Source organism: Phascolarctos cinereus, unplaced genomic scaffold (genome assembly GCF_003287225.1).
Source record: "Phascolarctos cinereus isolate Bilbo 61053 unplaced genomic scaffold, phaCin_HiC Scaffold_726;HRSCAF=1367, whole genome shotgun sequence".
NCBI classification, from domain to species: domain Eukaryota; kingdom Metazoa; phylum Chordata; class Mammalia; order Diprotodontia; family Phascolarctidae; genus Phascolarctos; species Phascolarctos cinereus.
In genome coordinates this window covers 201,337,024-201,364,904 of record NW_027556098.1, presented here as the reverse complement: position 1 = coordinate 201,364,904, position 27,881 = coordinate 201,337,024, and the positions used below count along the sequence as shown (strand labels likewise).

At 34.8% G+C, this 27,881-nt stretch overlaps 1 protein-coding gene across 1 annotated transcript in view; it reads left to right on the top strand.

Moving 5' to 3' along the window:
* ZNF804A (zinc finger protein 804A) overlaps positions 1-24,357 on the top strand; it is a 400,085-nt gene extending 375,728 nt beyond the window's left edge. The window contains 8 exon segments of the mRNA XM_020978671.2: positions 19,405-19,535; positions 20,630-20,820; positions 20,823-21,139; positions 21,141-22,139; positions 22,141-22,393; positions 22,396-22,797; positions 22,800-23,516; positions 23,519-24,357. Of these exon segments, the coding sequence (XP_020834330.1) occupies positions 19,405-19,535; positions 20,630-20,820; positions 20,823-21,139; positions 21,141-22,139; positions 22,141-22,393; positions 22,396-22,797; positions 22,800-23,516; positions 23,519-23,919 (3,411 nt within the window). The 3' untranslated portion in view covers positions 23,920-24,357.
* The last annotated feature ends 3,524 nt before the right edge of the window (positions 24,358-27,881 follow it).

The following is a 27,881-nucleotide window of genomic DNA, read 5'->3' as shown; positions in this document are numbered from 1 at the left end:
TTTGACTTTCAAATACAAGACTCAAGTGGAACATGAAGAGGTAAACAGGAAAGAAAAATCATAAGAGACTTCATAAGGTTGAACTGTTTATATTCCTGCATGGAAAGATGATATTTGTAACTCATGAGACCTTTGTCAGTATTAGTGTAGTTGGAGGGGGGGAAATTATATGTATGTAGATAGATAGATAGATAGATAGATAGATAGATAGATAGATAGATAGATAGATATAAAGATAGATAGATAGATAGATAGATAGATAGATAGATAGATAGATAGATAGACAGATAGTTAGATAGATAGATGGCACAGGGTGAGTTGAAGGTTAAGGGGTCAATATCTGGAGACTAAAATTAAGGGATGAGAGAGGATTATACCAGGAGAAGAAGAAAGGGAGAGGTAGAACAGGGTAAATTTTCTCACAAAGAAAAGGTTCTTACAGTGGAGGGGGAACAGGGGAAGGTGAGAGGGAATGAGTGAATCTTCTTCTCATAGGATTTGGCTTAAGGAGGGAACAACATACACATTCAAGTGGGTATTGAAATCTATCTTACCCTATGGGAAAATAGGGATTGAAGGGGACAAGAGAGCAGGGGGATGACAAAGAGGAGGGCAGATTGGGAAAGGGGGTAATCAGAAGCAAATACTTCTGAGGAGGGACAGGGTCAAGAGAAAGAATAGAATAAATGGGGGGGCAGGATAGGATTAAGGGAAATAGAGTTAATTTTTCACAACATGTCTACTATGGACGTGTTTGGCATAACTGCACATGTATAGCCTATATTGAGTTGCTTGCCTTTTCAATGAGGGTGGGTGGGGAGGGAGGAAAGGAGAAAATTTGGAGCCCGAAGTTTTAAAAACATATGTTTAAAAAAATGTTTTCACATGCAACTGGGAAATAAGAAATACAGGAAATGGGGTACAGAAGTCTATCCTGTCCTACAGGAAAATAGAAGGGGAAGGGGATAAGAGAAGGGTGGTGAAGAGATAGAAGAGAGGGCATGCCACCTTGGGGTGGGGGGACGGATGAGATGGGGTGAAAATTTGGAACTCAAAATCTTGTGGAAATAAATGTTGAAAACTAAAAATAAATAAATTTATATTAAAAAAATAAATTTAAAAAAGACTGATTTTTCCTTATCACAATTTTCTAGCTAGTTTTTTTTTTCTTTGTGCAGGGGTAGAGGGAAGGGAAGGTAGGGTGAAGAAGTGAAATAAGCATTTCACCTCCTTTTTTTCAACTTTTCTTAGATTGTGTAAATTTTAAAGTTAAGGTGCAGTGGCTTCATTAATAGCAATTATAACATATAATTTTAATTAGATCAAAATTGTTTGTAAGAGAATTCCTCAAAACCATTTTCTTTAGGAGTATTATCCTTTTGCTGTATAACATTAAGTTGTAGATGGAAACAAAACAATGATTTGTGATGGTTTCATCTGCTGTTTCATGGAAATTAATATAGGGTACATAAAAAACCAAATACTTTTATTTGCACTTAAATACTTTTTAAGTTAAATTTAATCAGAATGTACCATGTTTTGTACAAATCATGTTCAGATGGCATTCTAAAAGATGGGTTTGTAAAAGATATAAGCAATTATTAGTTGCTAAGTATTAAGCAAATTTCAGTGTACTAGTTTCCTGCAATGTATGGAGTTAGAAAATTTTGGAAAATACCACATTAATGTGTCAAATTCATTTGACCCCTCTCATCTTTGTCTAATTAGCACAAATTAAATGTTTTGCTGATCATCCAAAACATGTAGTGCACAGTATGAAATTTCAAATTTCTGCCAAGTGTAGAAATATATTGGTAAAGCACAAATAGAAAAGGCATACTTTCATCTCTGTGGTAGGTAAGGAAATATCGTTTTTGAGTAAGACTTGATTTAATGTTACATATGTATTTTAATAACATTTATTTCAGTGCTTCAAAGACTTATTTTGTTGCTATGAGTAATCTTTCTTTAGCTACAAATAACAACCCATTCTATGACTTTAGGTGGTATTCTAGGGTCCCTGCAGGTGAAAAAAAAATATTTTCACACACACAACCCCAGCACTCCACCCCAAGGCATCTTTGGGATAAGCCTTTCAAGGTGAGCCAGATAGACTTTGCACAGGAGAAAGACAGTCCCTGTTTGGGCTCGTGTTTGAAATCTTGTCATCATGATAGAATCTTCCAGAAATTGTTCTCCTATGATATAGCCTTCATGAACCCAAGACCACTTCCAAACCCATTGAGATATTATGGCAGGACTCTAGTAGGGGATTTTGTAAAAGGTAAAAGGTATTTGAAAAATAAATACTCTAGGCTAACCACTAGCAATTATTACACCACACCATGCCTGACTTCTTTTAAAGAAAATCCTTCTTGATGCTTTTTTTTTAAATTATAATGACTTCAAAATATATCCCTGATCCTCTCCAATGAACCAGCCCTTTAAAAATGTGGGAGGGAGGGAGAAGCTAAGAAAAAGCAACCTAACTATTTTCTGCAGCTATCAGTATATGTATCATTTCACAACTTTAGTCTCCCATCTCTCCAAAGAAGGATAATGAAAAGTATGATGAACACTATATTATTAGTACTACTGCTACTGCTAGTGCTGCTGCTGCTGCTACTACTACTACTACTACTACTACTACTACTACTACTACTACTGCTACTACTACTATTACCACCACAGCCACCAGCACCACAACCACCACCAACAGAAAATATGTCTTCCTTATTTTTCCTAAGGAAAATTTTTCTAAGAAAAATTATGAAGTTCAAACTTTATAAGCATTCTGTGATTTGCCTCAAGAAGGTACTGTCATGTGAGGTCAACCTTCTCAGTTATTAATAAATGCAAAGAAGCGTTGTATTTGACTTCTTATTTGATCAGTACATTTACAGGGCTTGGCCCCATGAGCAGGTATCTCTTCTTATTTCTTCCTAAGACATGTTTAATAACAGATATCCTATGTGAAGTTTAGATCATTATATTGGTTTATCTTTGCTTCTCAAATATAGCTGCCGATAGGATCCTTTCTTCAGCTAGAGTGAAGACAAGATGTTTTATGTGATCTCTCTGACTCTAGTGATTTGCATGGGAGAAGGATTAGACTTTCTGTAAGGATGCAGAAAGGAGAAACTAAGAAGTTATCTCAAAGGCATAACTAAGGCAGGGAAACTGGGTCCTCATAACAGGACGCTAGGATTTAGTGTACACTGACAGCACTTGTCCTTCTTTAGTACAGAGAAATAACTGACCTTAGCAGCTAGCTAGGAAAAGTAATTAGATAAAATAGAAAAACGTCATGTTTGAGTTTACTCTTACTCCCATAGTTGCACTGAAAACTCCTCCTAACCTAAGACTGTCCTATTGCTTCCCCTTTTTTTAGCAGACTATACTAACAGCTGCCTGGAGATGTCCTAATATCTTTGCCCACAGAAATTGGTAATACAGGCTATCAGTCATAACATTCAGCCTCAGAGCGGAATTTGTCTTTAAAAGTTGACTTGAAGGCATCTTTTCATGCTGTTTACCCCTGGCATATTTTGTACTGCTTATACCTTGGCCACCAGAATTTCTAGTTCCAGCTCCAAGTTTCAGAAATGTGAATTTTGTTCAGTATAAGCAAGTATTTTCAAACAAGCTGACATATAAGATAGTAAACTTCTTATTACTACAAGTGTTCAAGTAATTAATCATCTATGAGATATAGCTTAAGAAGATTCCTGCATTCCATGGAATGATGGATTCACTAGATGACCATTCTAAATTCCATCTAGTTTTAAGATTCAATTTTCTGGAGTGCCACTAAAAAAAAAAACCATGAATGTGAACTTAGAAGTGTTTTTCACAGAAGGTCTATATGGGCTTCATAAAGATTAGAAAGAGGTGGTGTTCTTGTTCATTTGTTTTTGTTTTTGTTTGTTTTCTTTTTTTTTTTGCTTATTTTACTGTAGATCCACTATTCTTTTTCAAAGTGAGAATTTTATTCTATGACAATTAGGTAGTGGAGTTGATATAACACTGAACTTAGAAACAGGAAGACCTGAATTAAAATCCTGCTTCAGGCAATTATTAGTTCTTATCCTGGGCAAGTCACTTAATCTTTGTCTGTTTCAGTTTCCTCGTCTATAAGGGAATAATAATAACACCTACCTCCCAGTGTTGTCCTGAGGATAAAATGAGATAATATGTGTTAAGCACTTTGCAACCATTAAAACATTATATAAATGTTAGCTAGTATTATTATTGATGATTATGATAACAACAATAACAACAATAGCAATACTGTTTCATCATGAAATGGAACTGGAAGTAAGTTATGAAAGGCTATGTGTGTAGAGAAGAAACTTAATTTGGTCCTGCAAAACTGAAGATGCTGTGAATATAGGCCAAGCAAGGGACCATATTTCTGTTACCCAAGAACTAGCTTAGCTAATTGCAGGGCAGCTGTAGTGCAGTATTTTTTCCCCCAAATATAACAGTTCATGAAGACATTCTATGTCTCAAAGGTCATGAACAAAGTGATTTAGAACTCAAAGACACTTAAAGATGTCAACTACTTCACTATTCTTACTTTATTAATGAAGAACCTGAGGACTAGAAAGGTTAAGTAACTTGTTGAGGATCTCACATTGAAAGTAGCAGAGACGAGATTTAAACCTAGGTGATCTTGCTCCAAATTCATCATTCTTTCCACTGATCCTTGCTCTGTGTGGTCCGTGTCAATGGAGGGAGACATTTCCCTGACAAAGTAACAGATCTTGGCAATATTAAAGCAAAGGAATTAACTTCATTGAATTTAGGAAATGAACAAGCTTGATAAAAGATATTCTTATGACCTGAAATTTAATTTAAAGGATTCAGTGTTTTTTAAAAGTGTCAAATTGAGGTTCAAATTATGTATGTATGTATAGATAGATAGATATAACATACACATACACACATGCATATATACGTATATGTATGCATGTATATATGTATGTGTGTATGTGTGTGTCTATGTATATATATGCTTTTGTGTGTGTATGCATGTGTGTATGTGTATATATATATAAATATATATATATATACATATATATATACATATATATGTATATATATATATATGGAGAGAGAGAGAGAGAGAGAGAGAGAGTGTGTGTATGATTGGTAATGAAAAGATGATTAAAAGTAGTCATACATAAGTCCCTTCAGTATAATGTCATTCTTTACAGAATGGGCAACAGGAAATTACATACTGAAAATTTAATACCATTCACTGGGATATCTTAAAACCTATTTTAAAGAAATAAGTTGATTAGTTCTCAAAGAAATAAAAATTTGTAAAAACCTAGCAACAATAAATAGACATGTAGATTCTTGTTCCAAACCAGCACAACTGATTCAGGAAATACAGATTGTGACTGAGATGTAATTCTTTGAGAATATGACCTCATAATCAGATAAAAGTACATTTTTTCTTTCTAAATGGCCTTTTAAAGAGTCCACAATATAAATCACTATTTAACATTCAAAGGTACAGGAAACTTAATAGTAAGATGAATTTTTTAACTTGCAGAAAGACAGGAAACTAGGATCAGAAATGTTGGATCATTTTGAGGTAGTAACAGATTTCCTGGCAGCAAAAAACATGTTCAGAGCCATTTCTTGTTATCTTTCTAAGTATATAGTTGTCCTAAAATGAACTACCTCTATATGAAAGATGACATTACTTGGAGAGAAAAATCATCAGAGGGTAATGTAAAAATAGCTTTCATTATACATATCCTACTAAAAAGAAGTCTTGAAAGCAGAGTAAAGAAATGAGTGAAAATTATTTTTAAATTATTTTCTGTAGTCAAAACATTAACAACTACATAAGTTAATACATATCTAAGATAACTAGTTATGGATAGAATCTTTTTATAGTTATTTATAATCATATTCAAAGACTGATTCTTCTTTTCAGTAGTATGTTAATTGCTTGCTATCCTAGGTGAACACAGTTCTAAGGAATACATGGACTTTAGATCATACTAATTAAGAAGCATAAGTGGTGATTCTTGCACATGGAAAAAAAATACAACTCTATTCTCAAGAAAAAAATTCCTTAATTGTAGCTGAGTTAAGGGATGGCAGTTAGAATGAATGAATGGGGCAGCTAGGTGGTACAGTGGATAGAGCACTGGCCCTGAAGTCAGGAGGACCTGAGTTCAAATCCAGCCTCAGACCAAACACTTGGCACGTACTAGCTGTGTGGCCCTGGGCAAGTCATTTAACTCCAATTGCCTTAAAAAAAAAAAGAATGAACAAAAAAAAAATGTGTTAAATGATTCCTAATTCCCAAGCACTATATGTTGTCAATCAATAAGTATTTATTGAGTACCTACTCTGCCAGGCCCTGGGATCCTAGTACAAAAGATGAAATGGTTCCTACTCGTAAGAAGCTTATATTTTAGTGGGGTAGACAACAAGTATGTATAAAATTACATGTGGCTTAAATACAAAGTTTATGCATAAATATGCGAATATACATATACATATTTCATATGTACATTATATATATTTATATATCACAAAAATAGTTCGATGTAAGGTAAAAGCAGAAAAGTCTTGATGCAAAAGATGATACCTGATCAATATCCTAAATGAAGAAAGGGCCTCTGAGGCACAGGTAAGGAAAGAGTTATTCCAGATATGTGTTGTGGCTAGTGCAAAGCAATGAAGACAGGAGATGGAGTGGTAGGAGTGAGGAACAAATAGGAGTCCTATTTGGATGGCAGAATGTGGGGGGCGGGGAGTAAGGTAAAATGAGGTTTGGAAGGTAGGTTGATGCAAGGTTTTACAAAGCTTTAAAAGATAAACAGAGGCATTTCTAACTTATTTTAGTTTAACAGAAAAGCACAAGGTCAAATCAACTTAAGGAAAAGTCCTTTGTGAGAACCATATGAAGTAGTCTTGAATGGGGAGAAATTTGAGTCAGAGAGACCAGTTAGGAGACTGTTGTAGTAATCTAGGTGAGAGATTATGGGAGTCTGAGCTAAGGTGATAGCTGTGTGAATGGAGAGGAGTCAGAGGCAAAGAAGTGTTGTAAAGGTAGAAATATCAAGATTTGGCACCTTCTTGGATATGTGAATAAGGGATAGTGAGGAGCTAAATGTAATATCAAGATTTTGAACTTGAGACACTGAAAGGATGGCAGTTCCTAAAATAGAAATAGAGATGTTTGGGAAAGGGGAGGTATTAGTTCTATTTTAGACACTCTGAGTTTAAGATCTCTCTGGGACATTCATCATTAAATAGTCATTTGGCAATTGGTGATGAGGGACCAAGTTTAGGTGAGATATTAGGACTGGATATGTAAATCTGGGAGTCTTTTTATCAGAGATCATAGTCAAACTTATGGGCACTGATAAAGATTGCCAAGAAAGAGGGCATAGACTAGGGAAAAAAGGAGAGAGACCAGAACAGAGCCTTAGGGAATACCAACATTTAGAGGGTATCTTATGAATAATGAGCCCAGCAAAAGAGACTAACAAGAGAGAGTAGTATCATGGAAACTCAGAGGAAAGAACATCAAAGATGAGGGAATGGCCAATTGCCTTATTCAACAGAAAGGGAAAGAAGGATTGAGACTGAAAGACCATCAGATTTGCCAACTAAGAGATCACTGGTAATTTTGAGAAAAGCAGTTTTAACTGAGTAATGAGATCAAAAACAAGACTGCCAAACACTGAATGAGTCAAAAGATAGGAAGTGGGGGGAGCAAGCATGTACTGCTTTTTCAAGAAGTTTTGGGGAGAAAGGAAGAACAGGGCAAAGTGAGTGTTAGTGAAAGTTTCTGTTGTTGTTGTTGTTGTAGGGTAGGGAAGAGCTATGCATGTTTAAAGGCAGTGGAGAAGTAGCAAGTTGAAAACAAGCTGAAAATTAATTATGAAATGAAAATATGAGAGTCCCTCAATTTGAATAAGGTAAAGGAATAGCTATTGAGTAGTGATGACAAGATAATAGAGATTTAGTGTTGGGGGACCATCAGTATGAAAATTAATCCACAGGGCATATTATTGATATACCTTTTCCAGAAGAAATGGTAGAATTCATTTGAGCACCGTGCCTAGAGCAAATGATAGAAAGGGGATAAGGGAACACATATCAAAAGCTGGACAGTTGGAAAGTTAAGTGAATAGATGAATGGATGGTATGTAAAATCATCTGATTCACAGTCTTGCCAGAAATTTTGTGTGAAGTGAGTTTGTATTCATCATTCAGGACAGATCAGTGCTAGAGGAGGATAGAGCACTGGGCTTGAATCAGGGGCCTCATCTTCATGAGTTCAAATCTGGCCTCAGACACTCACTAGTGGTATGGCCCTGGGTAAGTCATTTAAATCTGTTTGCTTCATCTTGTAGAATGAACTAGAGAAGGAAATGGTTAACCACTCCATTATCTTTGCCAAGAAAACTCCAAAATGGGATCGCCGAGAATTGGATATGACTGAAATGATTGAGGAGCTCCAAAGCAGAATGAATGAACTCCCTTATGGCCTATGGGTATAGTGTCTGAGGTTCTGGTACAGGGGGTGCTATTCTAGATGGGGAAAATAAGTGTCATCAGTAGGGCACATGAAAAGACAGCCTGGAGTCAAGGACTAAATGGAATGTGAAACAGGGAGAAAAGGTTGTTAGATTTGGAGTCATACAATCTGGTTTCAGATTTTTCCTCTGCACTTACTACCTGGGGAACATAAAATTAATTAAATATTCTTGGCCTCAGTTTCCTTAGCAGGTTACATTTGATTATGTACTTTATCCTTTCTAATGTTAAATCCATGATCCTATGACAAATTTTCACTGTCTTCCTCACTTCTTACATGTGTGTTAAATAAAATCAGCTCTTAATTTTTTCCTTCTTTTTTTATATTTTCTGCTTATTCAGCTCTGACAAAGGAATATTAAAGTCTCCTGCTATTATTATGTTACTTTTTTCCCATTCACTTAGTTTTTCTGTCAAGAAATAACCATTATACCACTTGCTGCATTAACATTTAATGATGTTATTTTTTCTTCTTGTCTATTATGTACTTAAGCATAATGTAGTTTCCCTCTTTGTCTTTGTTGGCTATCTCAATTTTTGTTATTACCTTATCTGGTATTATGATTATAATTTATCTTTTTTTTAAGATTCTCCTGATATACATTAAATTTAGTTCTATAAAAATATTATGTACATTAAATTTTGTTCTATATATAATATTTGTTTCATTTTCATTCTATAAATGCCTATATGTTTTAAGTATTCTGCTTGTATAAAGGTGAAAATTGGGTTTTGTTTTCTTAGCCAGTCTATTTCTTCTCTTTATTTTTCTTTGCATTAGGGAATAAAATCCATTTATATTTAGAGTTGAGTTTTTAATTTTGCATTTTCCTCATATATGTCTATATGAAATTTGTATTCCTATAAATATTTCTATTTATATTTTCAGTACCATGAGTCTTAAAGGCCTAATTAGTCTAAAAAGAGAGAGAGAGAGAGAGAGAGAGAGAGAGAGAGAGAGAGAGAGTGTGTGTGTGTGTGTGTGTGTGTGTGTGTCTAAAGATTTTTCCTTGGAGTAAAGGAGACTTAGATTCCAGTCCTATCTCTGATGAATTCTGGCATTGTGATTCATGTCTGAAGGCACTCTCAAAGACTATGAGTTGAAGAAAAGGCCCTTGCCTACAATTTCTTCATCAGAATTTCTTCATCATCCCTATATTATTGAAATTAAAGATACAGTCCAAAAGAGGAAGAAAAAAGAAAGGAGAAGGAAAAAGAAAAGAACAGATAGGATAAGGAAGAGAGTGGGAGAGGAATTTCAGAAGAAGAAACTATAATAGCAAGAGACTTTAATATTCCAACATAGAGAGAAAGAAGTAAGAAAATACAGAGATGGACAAATTATTGCATGAACTAAATTTGATTGTCTATGACAATTTACAAATAAGTACTTGGATTTAAGGCATGAATTTTTTTAATAAAAATTGGTAATATGCTATGTCCCAAAGGAATCCTAAATAAAGCTACAAAGGTAGATATAATAATCCATCTCCTATAGACCATAACATAATACATTCATTAATAAAGGAAATAATAAGCAAAGGCCACAGATCTAAATGAAATCTTAAGTAATGGCAGACAGAATAATGAACAGATCAAAAGACGAATCATAGAAACTGTGAATAATTAATTTAAAGACAATTATCACTATGAAAAAATATGCCAGACTTTGTGATATGACTAAAGTAGCCCTGAGTAGAAATAATTGAAGATAAAGAAACAAGGAATCAAATTAATTGAATGGTAATAAAAAGACTAAGAAATAAACAAATTAGTAACTATAAAAGAAGTACAATGACACCTTAAAATGTAAAGATTGAGATAGAAATAAACTAAAAAGTAAAAAGTCTTTAAATACATACAAAATTGACACACCAAATCATTAACCAGTTTAAACAAGAGAGGACAATCATACTGTTAAAATAAAAAACAAACAGGGTGAATCTATAACAAAGCATTTTGTCAGAAACTCTTATACCTAACTTTGTGCCAGAAAAATGAGAATTTAAAGGTTATTGATTAATTTCTTCCAAAATCCAAAATATCCACTCTAACAAACAAGAGAAATATTTTCTCCAACCTTAATTAACTGTGTGAAATTAGTCAAGTAACTCCTTAGCATTTTTCTGGGGTGACCCTATCGTATTATAAATAATTCAATCGCAGAAAGTGAAATTGATTGTCATAAATGGAGTATCTGATGGATTTACTTGAAAATGTTATTAAATATTTAAAAAGTGATTAGTACCTTTGAAAACAAACAAAAAAAACCCCTCCTAAACAGAGAATGAAGGTTCTAAGAAATTCATTTTTATGATGCAAATAGAGTTATAATAAACAAAGGTGAGGTTAATTTCTTTCTCCGTGCTATTATATAGTTATAAGCAATAAGATGAGAAGAAAATCAAATGTATACTTTTTGACAAAGAAGAGACAAAATTATCCCTATTTGTAGATAGCAAGATGGTAAGCTTAGAAAACATCTGGAATAATCAAAGAAACCAATGAGGCTTTTTTATCTTTAATGATATTGCATGATAGAAAATAAATCCACAAAAGTCATCATCATTTCTATGCAAGAGGTACTAGATATTAAAAACAATTAAAGTAAGAAATTAGGGAAATTCCATTCAAAATTACTACAAAATTCATTAAATTTCTAGGAATGAATATATCAATGAAAAAAAGGTTTATATAAATATATCTATAAACATTTTCTAGGAATAAAGGAAAAAATAACTTGAAATATTTACCATTCATTCCAATGAATAGTGCCCAAGCCAATATACTAAAAGTGACAATATTACCTAGAGTAATTTATAGACTTCATGATTTATCAATCAAAGTATTTCTGGGATACTTTTTTAAAATTAGAGAAAACAATGTCTCAGAAACTCGGAGAGAAGAGGATCCAGAGGAATAAGATGGTCAGCAGTATCAAATGCTACAGAGAGATCAAAAGGAATGATAAGCCATATCTCTGCTCTAATGTCAGAGTTAGGAAAAATAACAGGGACTGAATGTTGTATGTATTAGTAGACAAAGTCATCATAGGATATCTTTGCTTATTTTTCCCCTTTGTCACAAGGATTCAATCAAGAGAAGCAGGATGGCAAATGACTATGACATAAAGACAAAAAAAGACACTTCAGAAAACATTTTTTCATGGAATAAAATTCAAAAGAAAGCTTGTGGTTCAAAACAATTGTTCATTTTTTCCCACAAGTTTTCTCTGAAGGGTGCTTGTAAACTTTGTGATGGAATTTAGGTTTCTTGACTCTGAGGACAATTTCAATGATACATACCTCAAAAACCCTTACCTCCCACAATGAAAAAAGGCTGTAGGAGCAATTCATGTAATGGGGTCCCAGGAGAGACCCAGAACATCCTTACAGTAATGATTTGCTTTTTTTTCAAGATAGGAAGGGAACCAGTGGTGTGACCTGGATAGCATTGGAAGAAGTAAGAGTTGGCAGACAAGAAAAAGCTATTTTTTTCACATACAAAAACTTTTTTAAAAAATCCAAAGGTCAAGACACTTTAATAAAGCCCAAACCACATTTGTGTAATACTAATGAGAATGGTATTCTCCAAAGATTTTTGTTCTTACTTATAAATAGCTTTATCTTCTTAATTGGTAGAGATAATTTGCTTCCTTCTAATTCCTATGAGAAGCTGCAGACATATTCACAGTACAAGGAGAAAAATGTATTAGAGTAATATGTGTGTTTACAAATTAATTTTCAAGAAATACTTCCCCATAATAATCAATTTCAAAATTACTTTGAAGTTTGGAGTGTTACAAATGTCAGAGTACTAAAAGAAAAACATTATGGTATCTCTAAATTTGGCCCCAAAATAAATCTGGATTGTGCAAAAATAAAGCACTAAAATGTTGTTTTATCTGATGATCCAAATTATTTTTTGCTTAATGCAATATATTTCAGCTGTTTAAATAGTTGAGCATTCAGTGATTGGTCCATTACTGAAAGTTAAAGCTGTTTGCTCATTAGTAATCTGCCTGATTGCTTAACATTCAGCCTGAATCAACCCCAAGCACTAAATTGATGTAGAACATATGTTGAAACTATGCTTCAGTGTCTTTTTTTTCTTCTTTGAGGCAGCTAGGTACAGTACAGTGTATATAGTACTAAACATGGAATCAGGAATACTTCAGTTTGAATCCTAGGCAAGGAGCCTCACCCTCCCAGCCTCAGTTTCCTCATCTGTAAAACTGAAATAATAATAGCATCTATTCCATGAGGTTAAGGGGATCAAATGAGATAAATCCCTTTGCAAATATTTAAATACTGTATATTTAAGTCTTCATGCCTAACATTCTTTGGAAAAGAACTGATTTATTTTATACTATGTGATAGATATATAGATAAAGCACTTATTAATTACTTACTATTGCTAGTGCTAAGTGCTAGTAATACAAATACAAAGAAGAAAAACAGTTCCTGACTTCAGGGAGCTTACACTTAAGTGTAAAAAAAATGATATATATGGATGGAGGGGGTAGAAAAGCTTTAAGGAAGGGTACCTGAGCAGAAGATAATCTGGCAGTGGAGGAGAAAGCGATGGAGTCAAAGCAAGAGTGAAGTGAATTATGGCTGGTATCCTTCTTAAATGGTGACCCTGAGGAGGCAGTTAACAATGATCATAGGACTAGCGGGTCTCAGGGATCTATTCAAAGGCTATAAAAATCAGTTGCAAAAAATCATCAAAGGTAAATCAGTAGCTCTATCTCCAAATGTAATGTATGATACTAGTTTAGAAGAGGCTGGCATATCTAGGTTTCCTTCTGTGAGTGGGGATTTTATAGCTATTCAAACTGACTGAACCTCTATTCAGAGTAATTCTGCCATGGTCAAGTAGATTTGACACCATAGACACCATTTCAGACTTTACTCAAGTTAAGCAAATGTGGCAGTAAGAAATGCTTCGCCAGGACCCAAAGGCTCAGGCACAATGATAGGAACTACTATAACAAAGCTGAGGTTGATTTTCCTGATACTTTTACCTCTCTGTGGCATGAAACAGTCTGTATAAGTATAGTACGTATTATTTTGCTTGTCTAAACTGGAAAATGCAACAAGATACTGTGTAGTTAACTTGTATCAAAGATAAGAATGGCAATTTGTGCCAGTATTCCTACTCTCATGATGGCGCTGAGTGTGATGATGCTATTTGCAATAAATAGGGTGTCTCTCTTGGAGGAAATCCTGATCAAGTTACAATAGGAATCTGAATTACTACTGAAGCACCAAATTGAAAAGCAACATATTGAAGAGCTCGCATAGTAAGGGATTTGTATTTGGTGGTATATTTATTTCTCTAGTTCCTTTAAAGGCCCTGAGTTGAGAATTCAGACAAAAAAAAAGTATCCTTGATTAACAAATTCAGGGAAGATCATTTAGGATGAGGAAGGACCTCTTATAGCAGAAGGATATAAGCTAAGTCTTGAAGGAAATCAGGGTAGCCAGTGGGTGAGGTGATCATTCTAAATAAAAGGGGATGGCTAGTGGAAAGGCAGAATCAGAAAATTCAGTGTCATGTGGGAGCAATAGCAAGCAATCAGGTAATGCTATTGAATTATAAGGTATATTGAGGGAAGAAAAGAAAAATAAAAAGGTGGTAAAACTTCCTTGCCCTTGCACTGGTCTAATGAAAGTGGGTCCTGAGACATACCAGAGCCATTCCCAATAACAGTACAGCATTCACTCTCCTCAGGTCACATTCAAAGACTCAGTAGACTGGTCTACTTTGAAACTTTGACTTCAAGTCTTCTAGCTTAATCTAACTTTCTTAAGGAATGGTGATTAGCATTCCATGACCTGCATGTATGTAGAATGGTGGCATCAAGTGGAGCATTTGGGTTTCCATTATTTTGTCCCAAAATTTTGAGAAACCACTCAAGTAGCAGTAAGTCATTGCCACTTAAAACCACCAGTAATCATTCTGGAACTGCCATATCTATTCTAACCAAGATTTTGTTGACATATCCAAAATTAAAGAATTAGATCCTTTGCTACCATATTGTTCCTCAAATTATGCAATTGAATTGACAGTAGATCCAAATACTGAGCAGAGAATTCCTTTACTCTACCCAAGATCCAGGGCTTCTAGCAGCTACTAGAGACCATCTCCCACTTGGGGTTCATCTAACATCAATCTCTCCCTGTTGCTAGTCATAAAATAGATCTGTCAGCATCCCAGGATTAGAATTCTATCACTCTAATAGTTTGCTTTGCATAAAAGACTCACTTTATACACTCTACTGCGCTACCCAGAGGTATAGAAACTGCATCTTTAATTATCCAAATGATCTTTCGTGATTATAGATACCATGAGCACATTATCTCAGACCATGAACTAGAATATTTCCAATGTTTTGGAGAGCATTTTACTTTTTGAAACCAGGAGGACAGAGTGGTATAGTCAATAGGGCACTGTAATTGGAATTGGGAAGCAAGGCTTTGAATTCTACCTGAAACAATAATTAGCTACTATGAACATGTCATTTAGCCACTTAGAACCTCAATTCAATTTAATCCAGCAAACATTGATTAAAGGGATAGAAGGGAAAGATACTGTGAAGAAATAGCAGTTACTTCATCTATAAAATTGAGATAATAACATTTATACTACCTGCTTTACAAGATCAATATTAGGAAAACTTGTGGCAAACCTTAAAGCACTACCTAAATGCCAGCTATTATTGGTACTTCAATGACCCATCAACCCCTTCTCAAAGCCACACCAAATGAGAAAATTTGACCTTTAAATATCTCTGGTGTTGCATTTCCTACCACCAATATCATTTTCTCTGTAGAGCAAGATTTTGTTACATTAACTTAGCTGATCTACCACCCTAAAAACACCTATCTTTACCACTAAATCTCCAAATGTTCATGACTTCATGAATAGAATCATTGACTAATCAATCAGTGAAGAAAAAAACCCTGTTAAATACTTGTCATGTGCCCAGAGCTGGGCTCTGAATTTATGGGGATACCCATAAGGAAAAAAAGAGAGATCATCCTTACTTTCAAAAGCTAACATTCTAATTTGTAGAGACAACATATCTAAGAGATGTTTCTTTATCAGGGAAGAAAGTTTTAGTCTGAGGAGTCCTAAGAACAGTGAGTTGACACACAGTGCAGTCAAACTGTATGCTGTCCATGAGTAATAATATTATGTTTTTGTTTTATTATTAATAGTATTATATGTAAAGATAATTTAACATTCATTTTTACAAAATTTTGAGTGATATAGGTTATACATGTGCCAATCATGTAAAACATGTATGTATCATGTTGTGAAGCTATTTGATGTAGGTTATACATGTGCAATCATGTAAAACATGTTTCCATGTTAGTCATGTTGTGAAAGAAAACATAGACTAAAATTAAAAAAAATGAAAAAATACAGAAAGCAAAAATAATAGCCTTGATTTGCATCCAGAGTCAATTAGTTCTTTCTCTGGATGTGGATAGCATTTTTTTAATCATGAGTACTTTAAAATTGTCTTGGATCATTATATTGCTGAGAAAAACTAAGTCATTCACAGTTTATCATAACACAGTGTTCCTGTTATTGTGTACAATTATCTGGTTCTGCTTATTTCATTTTGCATCAGTTCATATATGTCTTTCCAGGTTTTGCTAAAGTCCACCTCACTCAGCTCATCATTTCTTATGCAAACTAATATTCTATTACATTCATATACCATAGTTTGTTTAGGCATTCCCCAATTAATGGGCATCTTCTCAATTTCCATTTTTTTTTGCCACCACAAAAAAGAGCAAGCAGTGATATTATTGATTGATTACTGTGCCTAGAATAAGAGATAGAAAAGGGAGGGCAAGGACAATGTGCAGATGGCAGGCAGATCAGTTGACACAATAGCCTGGGTAGATGACTGGATGTGATATGAAAATAAAGCATGATAAGGAGTCTTGGTTTAGCCAGGTGTAGAGGGCTAGATTTTACTTATTCAATTACCAATCATTCATTGGTAATTAGCAATTACCAATCACATCTTACAGTGTTCATAACAAACTTATACTTGGAAAAACTATTCACTTATCCATTTATAAATCATTTTTCCCCCTGGGTAGAAATCCATCCATAAAAGCAATCAGTCAATCAATAAGCATTTACTAAGCATCTATTATGTGTCAAGCTCTGTGCTAAGGGTTGGGGGTACAAAAAGATATGAAAGATGGTCTCTGCCTTCAAGGAGCTTGCAATCTATTAGGGAGTCAACATGCAAACAAATATATGCAAAGTGAGCTACATACAGGAAAATATAGAAATAATTAAAAGAGGGAAGACACTGAAATTAAGGTTTCCTGTAGAAGTGGGATTTTATTTGGAACTTAAAGGAAGTCAGAGAGGTGAATAGTTGGAGTTGAGGAAGAATGTTCAAGCATGAGGGACAGCCAGAGAAAATGTCTGGAGCTGAATGATGAAGTGTCCTATTTGTGGAATATCTAGTATGTCAGACTATTGGCTGACCCTCGGAATTTAGCTACCTTGTCAAAATGGAGATTAGGTTTGGATTTTCAATATATAATGTCTAATCTAGGCTTCCTTTTCAGAAATTAATAGATAAGGAAGGTTATAGGAACCCTCTCAATAGTTCAGCTACTTAACCTCAAAGAATTCTAGACAGAACACCTTCTTCAGTACAAAACTCTCAGAAAGTCCAGAGGGATCACTAGGTATATCCAACTAGGCCAGAGTATCCCTAGTGTTAATAGATGGCTTTCAGAAATAGAGAGTACCACTGGTGTACCTAAGACCACAGGCCCAATGATAGTGTGCTCCCTGATGGCCTGGGATGATTTAAAGGTATAAGAAATGACTCATTCCTATTGGACATATTTGAGTTTGAAAAATGTATGATGAGGGAAGGATCATAGATAAACACCTAATGTTGTAGGAAGCATTTATATTAAGTGATATGTTAAGTAAGTCAATATTTATCTGAGAAAGGTTATGTAGAGAGTGAATGAGTGGAAAAGATTCAACAGTAATATGGAAGGGAGTGAGACAGAGAGAGATGAACTGACTGAGACAAAGAAACAGAGACAGCAAGTTAGTTGTAGTATCCCCACCATATGGTTTTTTACATATCAACATGAATGACAAAAAGTGCACTAAGTAGATTTGCTCTTGAACCACTTATATAAATTAGATATTTTTAATATTTTATTTAGATTGGGTTTCTCTATCTTACCTAGAAGTACAGTGGAAGCACAGTGGCCACTCGCTGGCCTGATCCCAATACTTTTCAGTCTGGAGCTTTGACCTGTTCTGTTTTTTGAAGCTGGTCTAGTTCACCCCTCCTTGGAAAGCCTGGTGTCCCTTTACTCTGGGAGTTTGGGACATACCATACTGGTACCAGAATTACTGGGCATACCTGATAATTGCCTTTAACTCTTCTATAGCTCAGAACTCTCAAAATCAATAGGTCTACCAGCTTCAGCTTTTCTCAGTTTTAGGAATTATATCTACGCGCTACCTCTCCTAGCCTGGATATTTCCTGAGCTCTTCAAAGTCTGTTTCTGGAACTGAGAACTCAAGTTGATACAAGGAACCTAGAACATAGGGACTACTCCATGTGACTATGGGTGGCATTTATAAGACAATAACTAGACAGAATTTTTGAATTAAAATCTACTAGATTATTGATACCATCATGATTAGTTTCTGGTCTATTGGGAAGGATATCTGCTTTAAAAATACACAAAAAAGTTTGTTTAGAACATCTAAGCTCTAGAATTGGTTTTATTTACCCAAATATGGGTAGCTAAGTAGTACAATAGAGAGAGTGCTGGGTCTGGAGTCAGGAAGATTTATCTTCCTGAGTTCAAATATGTCCTTAGGCACTAGCTGTGTGACCCCAGGCAAGTTATTTAAACCTGTTTGTCTCAGTTTACTCAGAGGAAATAAAAAACAACTCCAGTATATCTGCAAAGAAAACTCAAAATGGGGTCATGAAAAATTGACCACTGAAAATGACTGAACAATAACACAACCCAAGCCTAGTCACCAAGAACCAGGGAGTTCTTCCAGGAGAGATAGTCTTAATATGCCCTATTATTCTTCAGTTCTGTGCAGCTCAGTTATTCTCAAAATGCAAATGATTAGTGGGAGTCCTTATGCAAGGAGAGGAGCATTCTACTATTAGTTGATTACATGGAATCTAGTCTGATCCTTTTGATTTCCCACATATTTCTTACTTCCTCACTCGGCTTTTCTCCTTTAAGTTTTATATGAACTAACTCTTGGCAGCTGACCATGAGTTGGATAGGGAAAATGCCCATATTACATTTTACTTCTAAGCCATGTTCCCCTACTTCACCAATTTGGATACATTCCCTACTCAAACTATGACTCATATCTCTGTTGCCTTCCATCACTCACCTTAGACCCTGCACTCAATCATTCTGTCTGCATTCTCTTGAACTCTATATTAGCTTATTCTTCTGGAATCACACAACACAACTGATCTCTCATCTATTCAAACTCTTAAAGCTTACCCTACTACAACTAGATCTCCATCCAGCCTCCTTTCTAGACCATGAGGCAGGAGAATTGAACTCTGGAGCCATTTAAATCATCCAAGACTACATACACATTTGCAGAGCACAAATGGTCAGCAATGTTTTATCATGGCTTTATAGCATTATTAGAAGTCAAAATATAAAAGTTAAAAGTTTGGAAAATGTACTTTAAAAAAAATTAATCAGGATTTCCATGGCACCACATACTATTAATTTCTTTTACTTTCCACATTTCTTTTCCTAACAGAGGCTCAAGGAATTAAAACAAAGAGAATTTGCTCGAAATATAGCATCTAAATCCAGGAAAGATGAAAGAAAACAGGAAAAGGCTCTTCAACGACTACACAAGCTGGCTGAGCTACGGAAGAAAGCCACGTGGTGAGAATGGAATGAAATGTTAAACTTTTTTTAAAAAAAAAGATATTCCAGAAGAAAATTGGAGGTAGAAATGAAGGGCATATTTCTATTTATATCCACTCTCAGAATACGGCACATACATTTTCATGGCTTTCCGTGGGCTGTAAGCAGTAATTTGAATTGGAATTTTATGCAGAAACCTGTTTAAATGCACATTTCAGAGGAGGCTAAAATGACACATATTTTTAGTTTATTTTAAAAAAAACCCTACAAGTTCTATTTCTATTTAAACTATAGTGGTTGGAAGCATTGGTTGACTGGTTCTCTTAGTGGAAACTTGAAGACACTTGAGTGAAGATATCACTGCACCATCTCTTGACCTTTGCTTTTAAATTGCTCACCAGTGATTTGTTCCAAGAACCTACTTTCAGAATAAAAAAAAAAATTGCAAATGTGTTTGAGAATATCTTTATGAAAAACTATTCTTGTTTAACCAATGACACCCAAATCACTTACTACACTAAATAAAATTGAACTATATTTAAAGCATTCATCATAACTGGCCCTTTTTGATCTGGTAGGATCTTGGTAGAAAGCCACATTAGGAGATGCAAGCATTGCTATCCTCCAGGTTCATAACATGAAACCACTTCAAAGAGATCCTTTTAACATTAGCAACTTAACCGTTTTATAGAAGAATTAAGATAAAAATAACTCATACCCACTTCTGTTTTATAGTGAATTGGATGGTAGATTCTAGCAATGCTATGTTGATGCCAAAACACATGAGATTTAAAACCATTTGAATACGTATATCAGTGCCATTAATAAAGTATACTGCATGGAAAGTAAATATAAGAACTCATTTGTAAAAGTGATTTTGAAGTTAAAACAGATAAATGTGCATACTGTTATGTTGTGTGAAATGAATTGTTATTCATACACTAGGGAAATGTCCACTTCATTTAAAGCTGATTCATATCTAAAAGAATATCTTTCCCTGAATTGCATAATTTGATAAAGATATTAGCATACAATAAGCTCAAATGTTTGTCCTCCTAATCATCATTCTTACATTCTTAAATATGATACTTTTGTTTTATTTTGTTTTTCAGTGCTCCTGGGAGTGGTCCTATGTTCAGGTCAACCACTGTTACAGTGAGAGAGAATTTTAATGAAATTTCACGAAGAGATGTGGTAGATTCAGTAAATAAAGAGGAAGAATTCAAGGATACTATGATTCACAGTTATCAGAATGTTAAAGATGCTGATGCTGTTGCTTCAGCTCCAGAAAGTTCAAATAATCACAAGCAAAACCCAACAATCTTGGAGACCAAGCTCCAGGAGTCCATGGGCAGAAAGTTGGATTTTCTTTTGCCTTTCCAAAGAAAGCATCAGTGAAGCTGGAATCTTCAGCTGCAGCTTTCTCTGAATACAATGATGATGCTTCTACAGAAAATGGTTTTAACAGAAAAAGTAGATTTGTCCCTGGAATTTGTCACCGTCTATTGTCTTTACCAACAGAAGTAGTTTTGAATCCTGAAGAGAAGCCAAATTCATTTCATCCTCTTGGGGAGATGTACTCTGAAAAAGAAGAAACTCCTGAAACTATAGAGACAAAAGAAGGCTGTGAATAAAGATGATACTTTATTAGTGCTCCCTTTTTGCCAGCCCAAACTACCATTGTCAGCTGATTCTGAGGGCAACATAAATCCAACTGTCTTAACAGATCAGACAAAACCCAAAGATGTCATTACTAATCAAGACACATCTGTAGACTCTAATGGATCTGAACTATTAGGAAATAAATCAACAGCTATTTCGATTGATAATGAATGTTTGTCTTTACCCACTACCCAAGAGGAAAATTCTAAGAATCTTTGCAGCAATTCATCCCTTAATGAATCTGAAGGTAAAACACTGGCACCTGAAATTTTGGTCCCTCCAAATATTGATGGGGATAGCACAACTCTGCAGAATAGAGAGGACATATGTAGAAGACCACAGGAGCCTTTTGTGCCTGTGCTTAGTAAGTATGGATCAACAGTTCTTCAATGGCCATCTGAAATGTTGATTTATACAAGTACTAAACCATCAGTTTCTTATAGTTGTAATCCTCTATGCTTTGACTTTAAGTCTACTCGATCAAGAAACAGTCTTGAAAAAAATAAACATAATTTAAATGTTCTTCATTCTCAGCAAATGACTGAAGATTCTTGCAGGAGTCCAGATATAAATTGCAAGGATGATTCCATTGCAGAGGCCAATGGTTATGAAATTAGAAGTAGCAGAAATGAGTATAGCCATGCCATATCACTTATAACTGATAATTATACCAAAGGCTATGATTTTGGAAAGAGCAAGGAGGATATAGGCACAAAGCTTGAAGATGATCCATATAGGATTGGAAAACCAGATAAATTCATCTCCACCAAAAAACAAGTAAGGGAAGACACTATGGATGAGAAACACAATAAAACACGGTTAAAAGAAACTCATGAAAACTGGTTTTACAGAAGTAGAAAAAAGAAAAGAAGAAGAAAGTTATGTCAGCATCATTATGGGGAAGTAACCAAAGAAGAGTCAGATGCTTCTTTCAAAATGGAACCAGAGACTAATCACATTTGATGCAGCAAAGAACCATGAGTTGGAAGCAATTTCAGAAAAAGATAGTGATGAATGTGAAAATACCTGGTTAACTAAAAAGCACTTAGAGGAACCACATGAATTACCTGACAAAAGGCCTAAATCAGTGCCCATCTACCTACACAAGAAAGAAAGAATGTGTAAGATCTGGAATACAAAGCAGAACAGTGGTGAAACTGTCAGTTCTAAAAATTTCCATGAAAGTGCAAAACTATTTTACATGGGCCAACAAAACAAATGTTGTTCAATTCTGGAAAACATAACCTAACATACTCCAGAACATTTTGTAATTGGAAAATCAGAACATCTAGCTGTAGTGTGGACCATAATTGTTTAGTACACCAAAATGAGGTGAAATGCCTGGGTCAGAACCCATCCATCAAAAGAGGGTACAATTCACTTATTAATGAACCTGAAAGATCTTATCGAAAAAAGAGACAGTATACAAACTCTTGCTCATCAGATGAAAGCTTATATAGACAGAGTTGTTTAGCTGAACATCATTTGAAACCAAGAAGGACTTTGGCTAAACCCTACAAGCCTAAGAAGAAAAGAAGGAGGAAAAGAACTAGACTTCGTTCTGGATTTAGAGACCAGGAGCTAAGAAGGAAATTGAGTTATAGCTGTTTGAAAGAAAAATCTCGTTAAATAACCTGGGTGAGTTAATGACCCAGGAGGACACAAAAGAAGCAAAACCACAACCTATCATTGACTTTGCAAGAACTACAGAACAAATAGAGACAGAGCAGAACAAGCTAACTTTGAACTCCTCTGGTTTCATTCCTCCAGAAATTAACAGAGAAATTGAGTATATACAAATGGAGAATATTCCAGATAAATTTCCAGAAGCTTTCAAACATTCTCCTCACTCTATGTTTGAACTCAAACATTCTCCAGACTCTGTGTTTGAATCTAATGCCCTATCAAAGGTACCAAGTGAGAACATGATGGAGCAAAAAGAAAAACATGAAAGTGAAAACCTTCCTCCTTTGAAGCTGCCTAACATTGAAAGGAGTTTTGGTCCATCTCCACCTAAATCCTATCTTTGCCATTATGAACTTGCTGAAGCTCTCCCCCAAGAAAAGATGAATGAAGCAGCAAGTGAATGGCTTAGGTATAATTCAGGAATCCTTAACAGCCAACCACCATTACCATTTAAAGAAGCACATATAAATGGTCATACCTTTTTAACTACAGAACAGATCCTTGCTCCATTAGCTTTGCCAGATCAGACATTACTGTTCCCCTTAGAAAACCATGAAAAATTCAAAGATCTGCCATGTGAGGCCTACCAACACATCATGCCCCCAACCCTGCTGCCTACCAAGGTCAAGTTGACCTTTGCTCCACCTACCTTGCAGCAGCTAGCCCTCCTTTGCAGCCTTTGCCTTTGCAGCAGCCCCTATGTTCTACCTCGGTAACTACTATCCACCACACAGTTCTGCAGCAACATGCTGCTGCTGCTGCAGCTGCAGCTGCTGCTGCTGCTGCTGCAGGAACCTTCAAAGTACTCCAGCCCCACCAACAGTTTCTCTCCCAAGTTCCAACTCTCACCAGAACACCTTTACCTCAGATTTCAGTAGGACCCAGACTTTGCCCTGCGGGTCACACAACTTTTGTTGCACCTCCTCAGCTGCCTATCATTCCATCTTCAGTTCTTCATCCCAGCCATCTGGCTTTTCCCCCTCTACCCCATGCCCTTTTTCCTTCTCTGCTTTCACCCCACCCCACTGTCATTCCTCTCCAACCTCTCTTTTAATCACCAATCAGAAGGGGGAAAGGGAATATCCAAGTGAAAGCTACTGCTATGTATGCAAGTGCTCATTTCATTTGAAAACTGGATCTGTAAATGGTGGAAATCAACAGGCCTAAATAAGGCCTCATTAATTTGAAATCATTTACTATAAGTTAATGATGCAAATGTATCCTTAACGTTCTTACCCATGATATAATTAATGCACTAAATAGTGGCAAACTAATATGAGTTATATACTGTATATTAAACTGTCTTAGATGATGTATAATGTACATAAAATATATTTATAGTACTGTAATTTATGTTGTAAAGTACGCCCTTTTGTTTTTTAATCTTTGTGTACTTGCATCTATTTAATGTTTAGAAAGCGGATGCACTATGTTTTGTACTATGTTCTTTGAAACTGTAAATCCAGTGATGAAATATCTCTTGCAATAAATTTTTGTTAACTATTTAAGTATATCAGGAATCATTTGTTTTAAGTTGGTTTTCACCATTTGAGTAACATCTGCTTCACTTGCTTTTCACATTTGGAAAATCAGGTTTTCATCTTTTCTTGGCATTATTAGATTTTAGAAGCTGTAAAAAAATTATTTTACATTTCTTTAAATGTCCCAAATGGGAAATTCACTTTTGGAATGAGGAAAGGAAAATAATAGATTTATTTGCATCAGTTTCATTAGGTCTGGCAGTACCTACTTTTAGGATAAATTGAAATTTCTTAATGTTTGGACTGCATTTTATAGGTGAACTGGCCCAAAGTTAAGTTAAAATAGATTATCAACTGTTCAGGAAATTAGGTCAGGAATATTAAGGATGTAATGTTTCTGGGCTTATGAAATAGTACTGCCAGTAATAAAAACAGTAATAAACAAAACCAAAAAAAAGCCTAGCTCACCATATACTTATATTAATCAATAATCAGTTAATAAGTATTTGTTAAATGATTAATATGTGCCAGGCTGTGTGCTGGGGATACAGAGAAAGGCAGAATACAGGCTCTACTCCCAAGGAGCTCACAGTTTAATAGGGAAAACACCATGCAAATAATTATATACAAACAAATACTTACAGGCTAAATTGGAGATAATTGAAGAGGGAAGTTACTAGAATAAAAAGGAATTGGGAAAAATTTCTTGTACAAGGTGAGATTACATCAATTTAATACTGTATATGACAATTGTCAGGTTCACTATTCTGCAATTTAATGCAATAAACATTTATTAAGCACTTACTATGAGTTAATATTCTTAAGAACAATTTTCCTGTTCTCATGAAGCTTAACTTCTAGGGGTGGATAAATAAAATAAATAAATAGTAAATGAAAGCTCATCTGAAAAGGGAGAGAATACTAATAAATAGGAATATCAGAAAAGTCTCCCTATAGGAAGTAGTAATTCAGACAATCTTTGAAGAATACTCATCATAGTTTGTTGTCCTTTCTATATAATGGGTGGAGCTTTTCTGTGCTGCACTGCTTACAGTGGTATCTGATAAAACCCTAAGTTTAAAAGGTACTGGAGAAAATGAAGTCACAAGATTCAGATATTGTTTGGATGTGGGGGGTAAAGGGAGAAGTAGGAATTAGAATATGACAGTGACAACCCCACCCCAGAAGTCAGGAAGAAGAGTTTGTGTCTGAGATAGGGTGAGTGAGGAGTAAATAGGTTCCATTATAGAAATGTTGGAATTAATTTCCTATAGGCCATCCAATTGCAGATGTCTCATAGCAAATTGGAAATTGGGAAAAAGAAAGGACAGATTTAGGTATATGTGTGTGTGCGTGTGTGTACATATATGTACATGTATAAATATATACTATATAAATATATGCATATGATTTATCTATATAGTTGTAATAATGATGTTGAAATCAACCAAGGAGCCTAGTATAAAGAGAGAAAAGGATAAAGCATCACATTAAGTAATATTTACCTTTAAAAGTTTGGATGAAGAAAAGAAGCCAACAAAGGATAAATGCAGCAAAAATAGGAGCAATATTTTTTTCTTCCTGTCCAGGTACTGGAAACAGCCCCTACTGTGTTCTGAACTAGTTAACTACACATAACAGGTCAACCAAACATAACAGGTTCAATTCTGGCCACATTTTAAGGATGTATTAAAAACTCTACTGTCCAAAGTAGAATGGCCAGAACCATGCAGCGTATAGAAAACATGTCATTTAAAAAATGGTTAAAGAAATATTTACCCTGGAAAACTGACAAATGAGTAAAGACATCCTATTTATCTTCACACTTTTAAGGACTCTATTCTGGATTGGTATTCAAATTAGGGTATTCTGCAATTTAGCTCTACAGGAAAGAACTGAGAAATGAGTGGATGTGAAAGGTAGACTTATGCTCCATAGTAAGAATTTTCTAACCATTAAAACTGTTGAATGATACAAGGGACTATTGAGTCAAGTAATTAATAGGGGAAAACAACCTGTCAAATATGGTAAGAAAATAATTCTTTCATTGGATGAGTAGTAATTGGACCAAATGGCCTCTAAAAGCCCATTTATACCCACATACTATGAGTCAATCTCTATTGAATCTGAAAGCTAACTATTAAAACAATGCCTTAAGTTTTTTGTTTGTTTGTTTCTTTGCTTTATAATGAATACCTAATGGAGAAGTATTTATCAGGTACTTACGATAAGTAATGAATAGAACTTTTCTGGAGAGTGTGATCTGTCATCAGATCAAATCAAAACACTGATTTTTGGTAAGCCCAGTCCTTCCTAGAATCAGTATTTGGATAGAATAGAATTGAGGACAGAGGAACCACTACTCCGAGTATAATTTTCCATGATGCATATGTACTCCCCCACATCATTTGAGTAGCTCTTTTAAGATAATTTACCTCAGTACTGCGAGGTGATTAGCCTTGGCTAAATTATGGTACTTGGGTGGTACTCAGGAATTCCTGAGTTCAAATCCATCTTCAGATGCTTACTAGATGTGTGACCCTGGGTAAATCATTTAACTTCTGCCTAACTCAATATCCTCATCTGTAAAACAGGGAGTAATAGCACATCCCAGGTTTGTTGCAAGGATAAAATGAGATAAGATTTGTAAAGCACTTTGTTAATTGTAAAGTGCTACATATATGTATGCATATATGTATATATGTATACATGTATATACATATATATGCTGGCTATTAAAAGGAGAGAAAATTATGATATTCTGGCCTCCACTGATTACAGTTAATGTACATAATACATTATCATGTTCTAACTGAAAAGGGCTTGCTGTGGATTTTGACATGCACTTGCTTCTTATAGCTCCACTAGGAAACTCAATTGAACCTCAATTCAATATCAATAATTAATAAAAGAAGATTACAAAAAGTGGGGGAGAAAAATGTTACATTTCTATTTAAATAAAAGGGAAAAACCTGAATTGTGGTTTTGCCTGATTCCTTTCCAAAAGTTATGATTTAATTGTGAATTTAATGGAATAGTTGAGAAAGGCTGAATATATCCTTTCAAATATGCCAAAAGGAGATGAAAACAATAAACAAGGAAATGCTATATTGAATGTTTGGTGATATTCTATTCCTACCATGTGCCCTGAAATTAGACATAGTAATTTCTCTCCTGGCCCAAACACTGGAGAATATCCTCCAAGAAGAAGTAAGGATTTTGTTAGGTAATGATGACAATTTTTAGTCTACCAAAGCAATATTATTGCTTCTGATGATACAATTCAGCAATTTACTCAAAATAAGTACATCACTCTCCACCTCTTCCTGCTGGCCATGTTTATCACTATCCTTTCTTTGTCCTCTTCCTCTTCATTCTCATAATATTCTTTATTCTCCTTCCTCATCTTCTCCATCCTTTTCTTCTTTTCCCCAATTTTTCCCCTTCCTCCTATTTCCTTGCCCTTTTCTTTCTCCATTGCTTTTTCAGCTAAATCCATTTCAACTTCTAATTCTTATGTTTCCTTTTCCTCTTC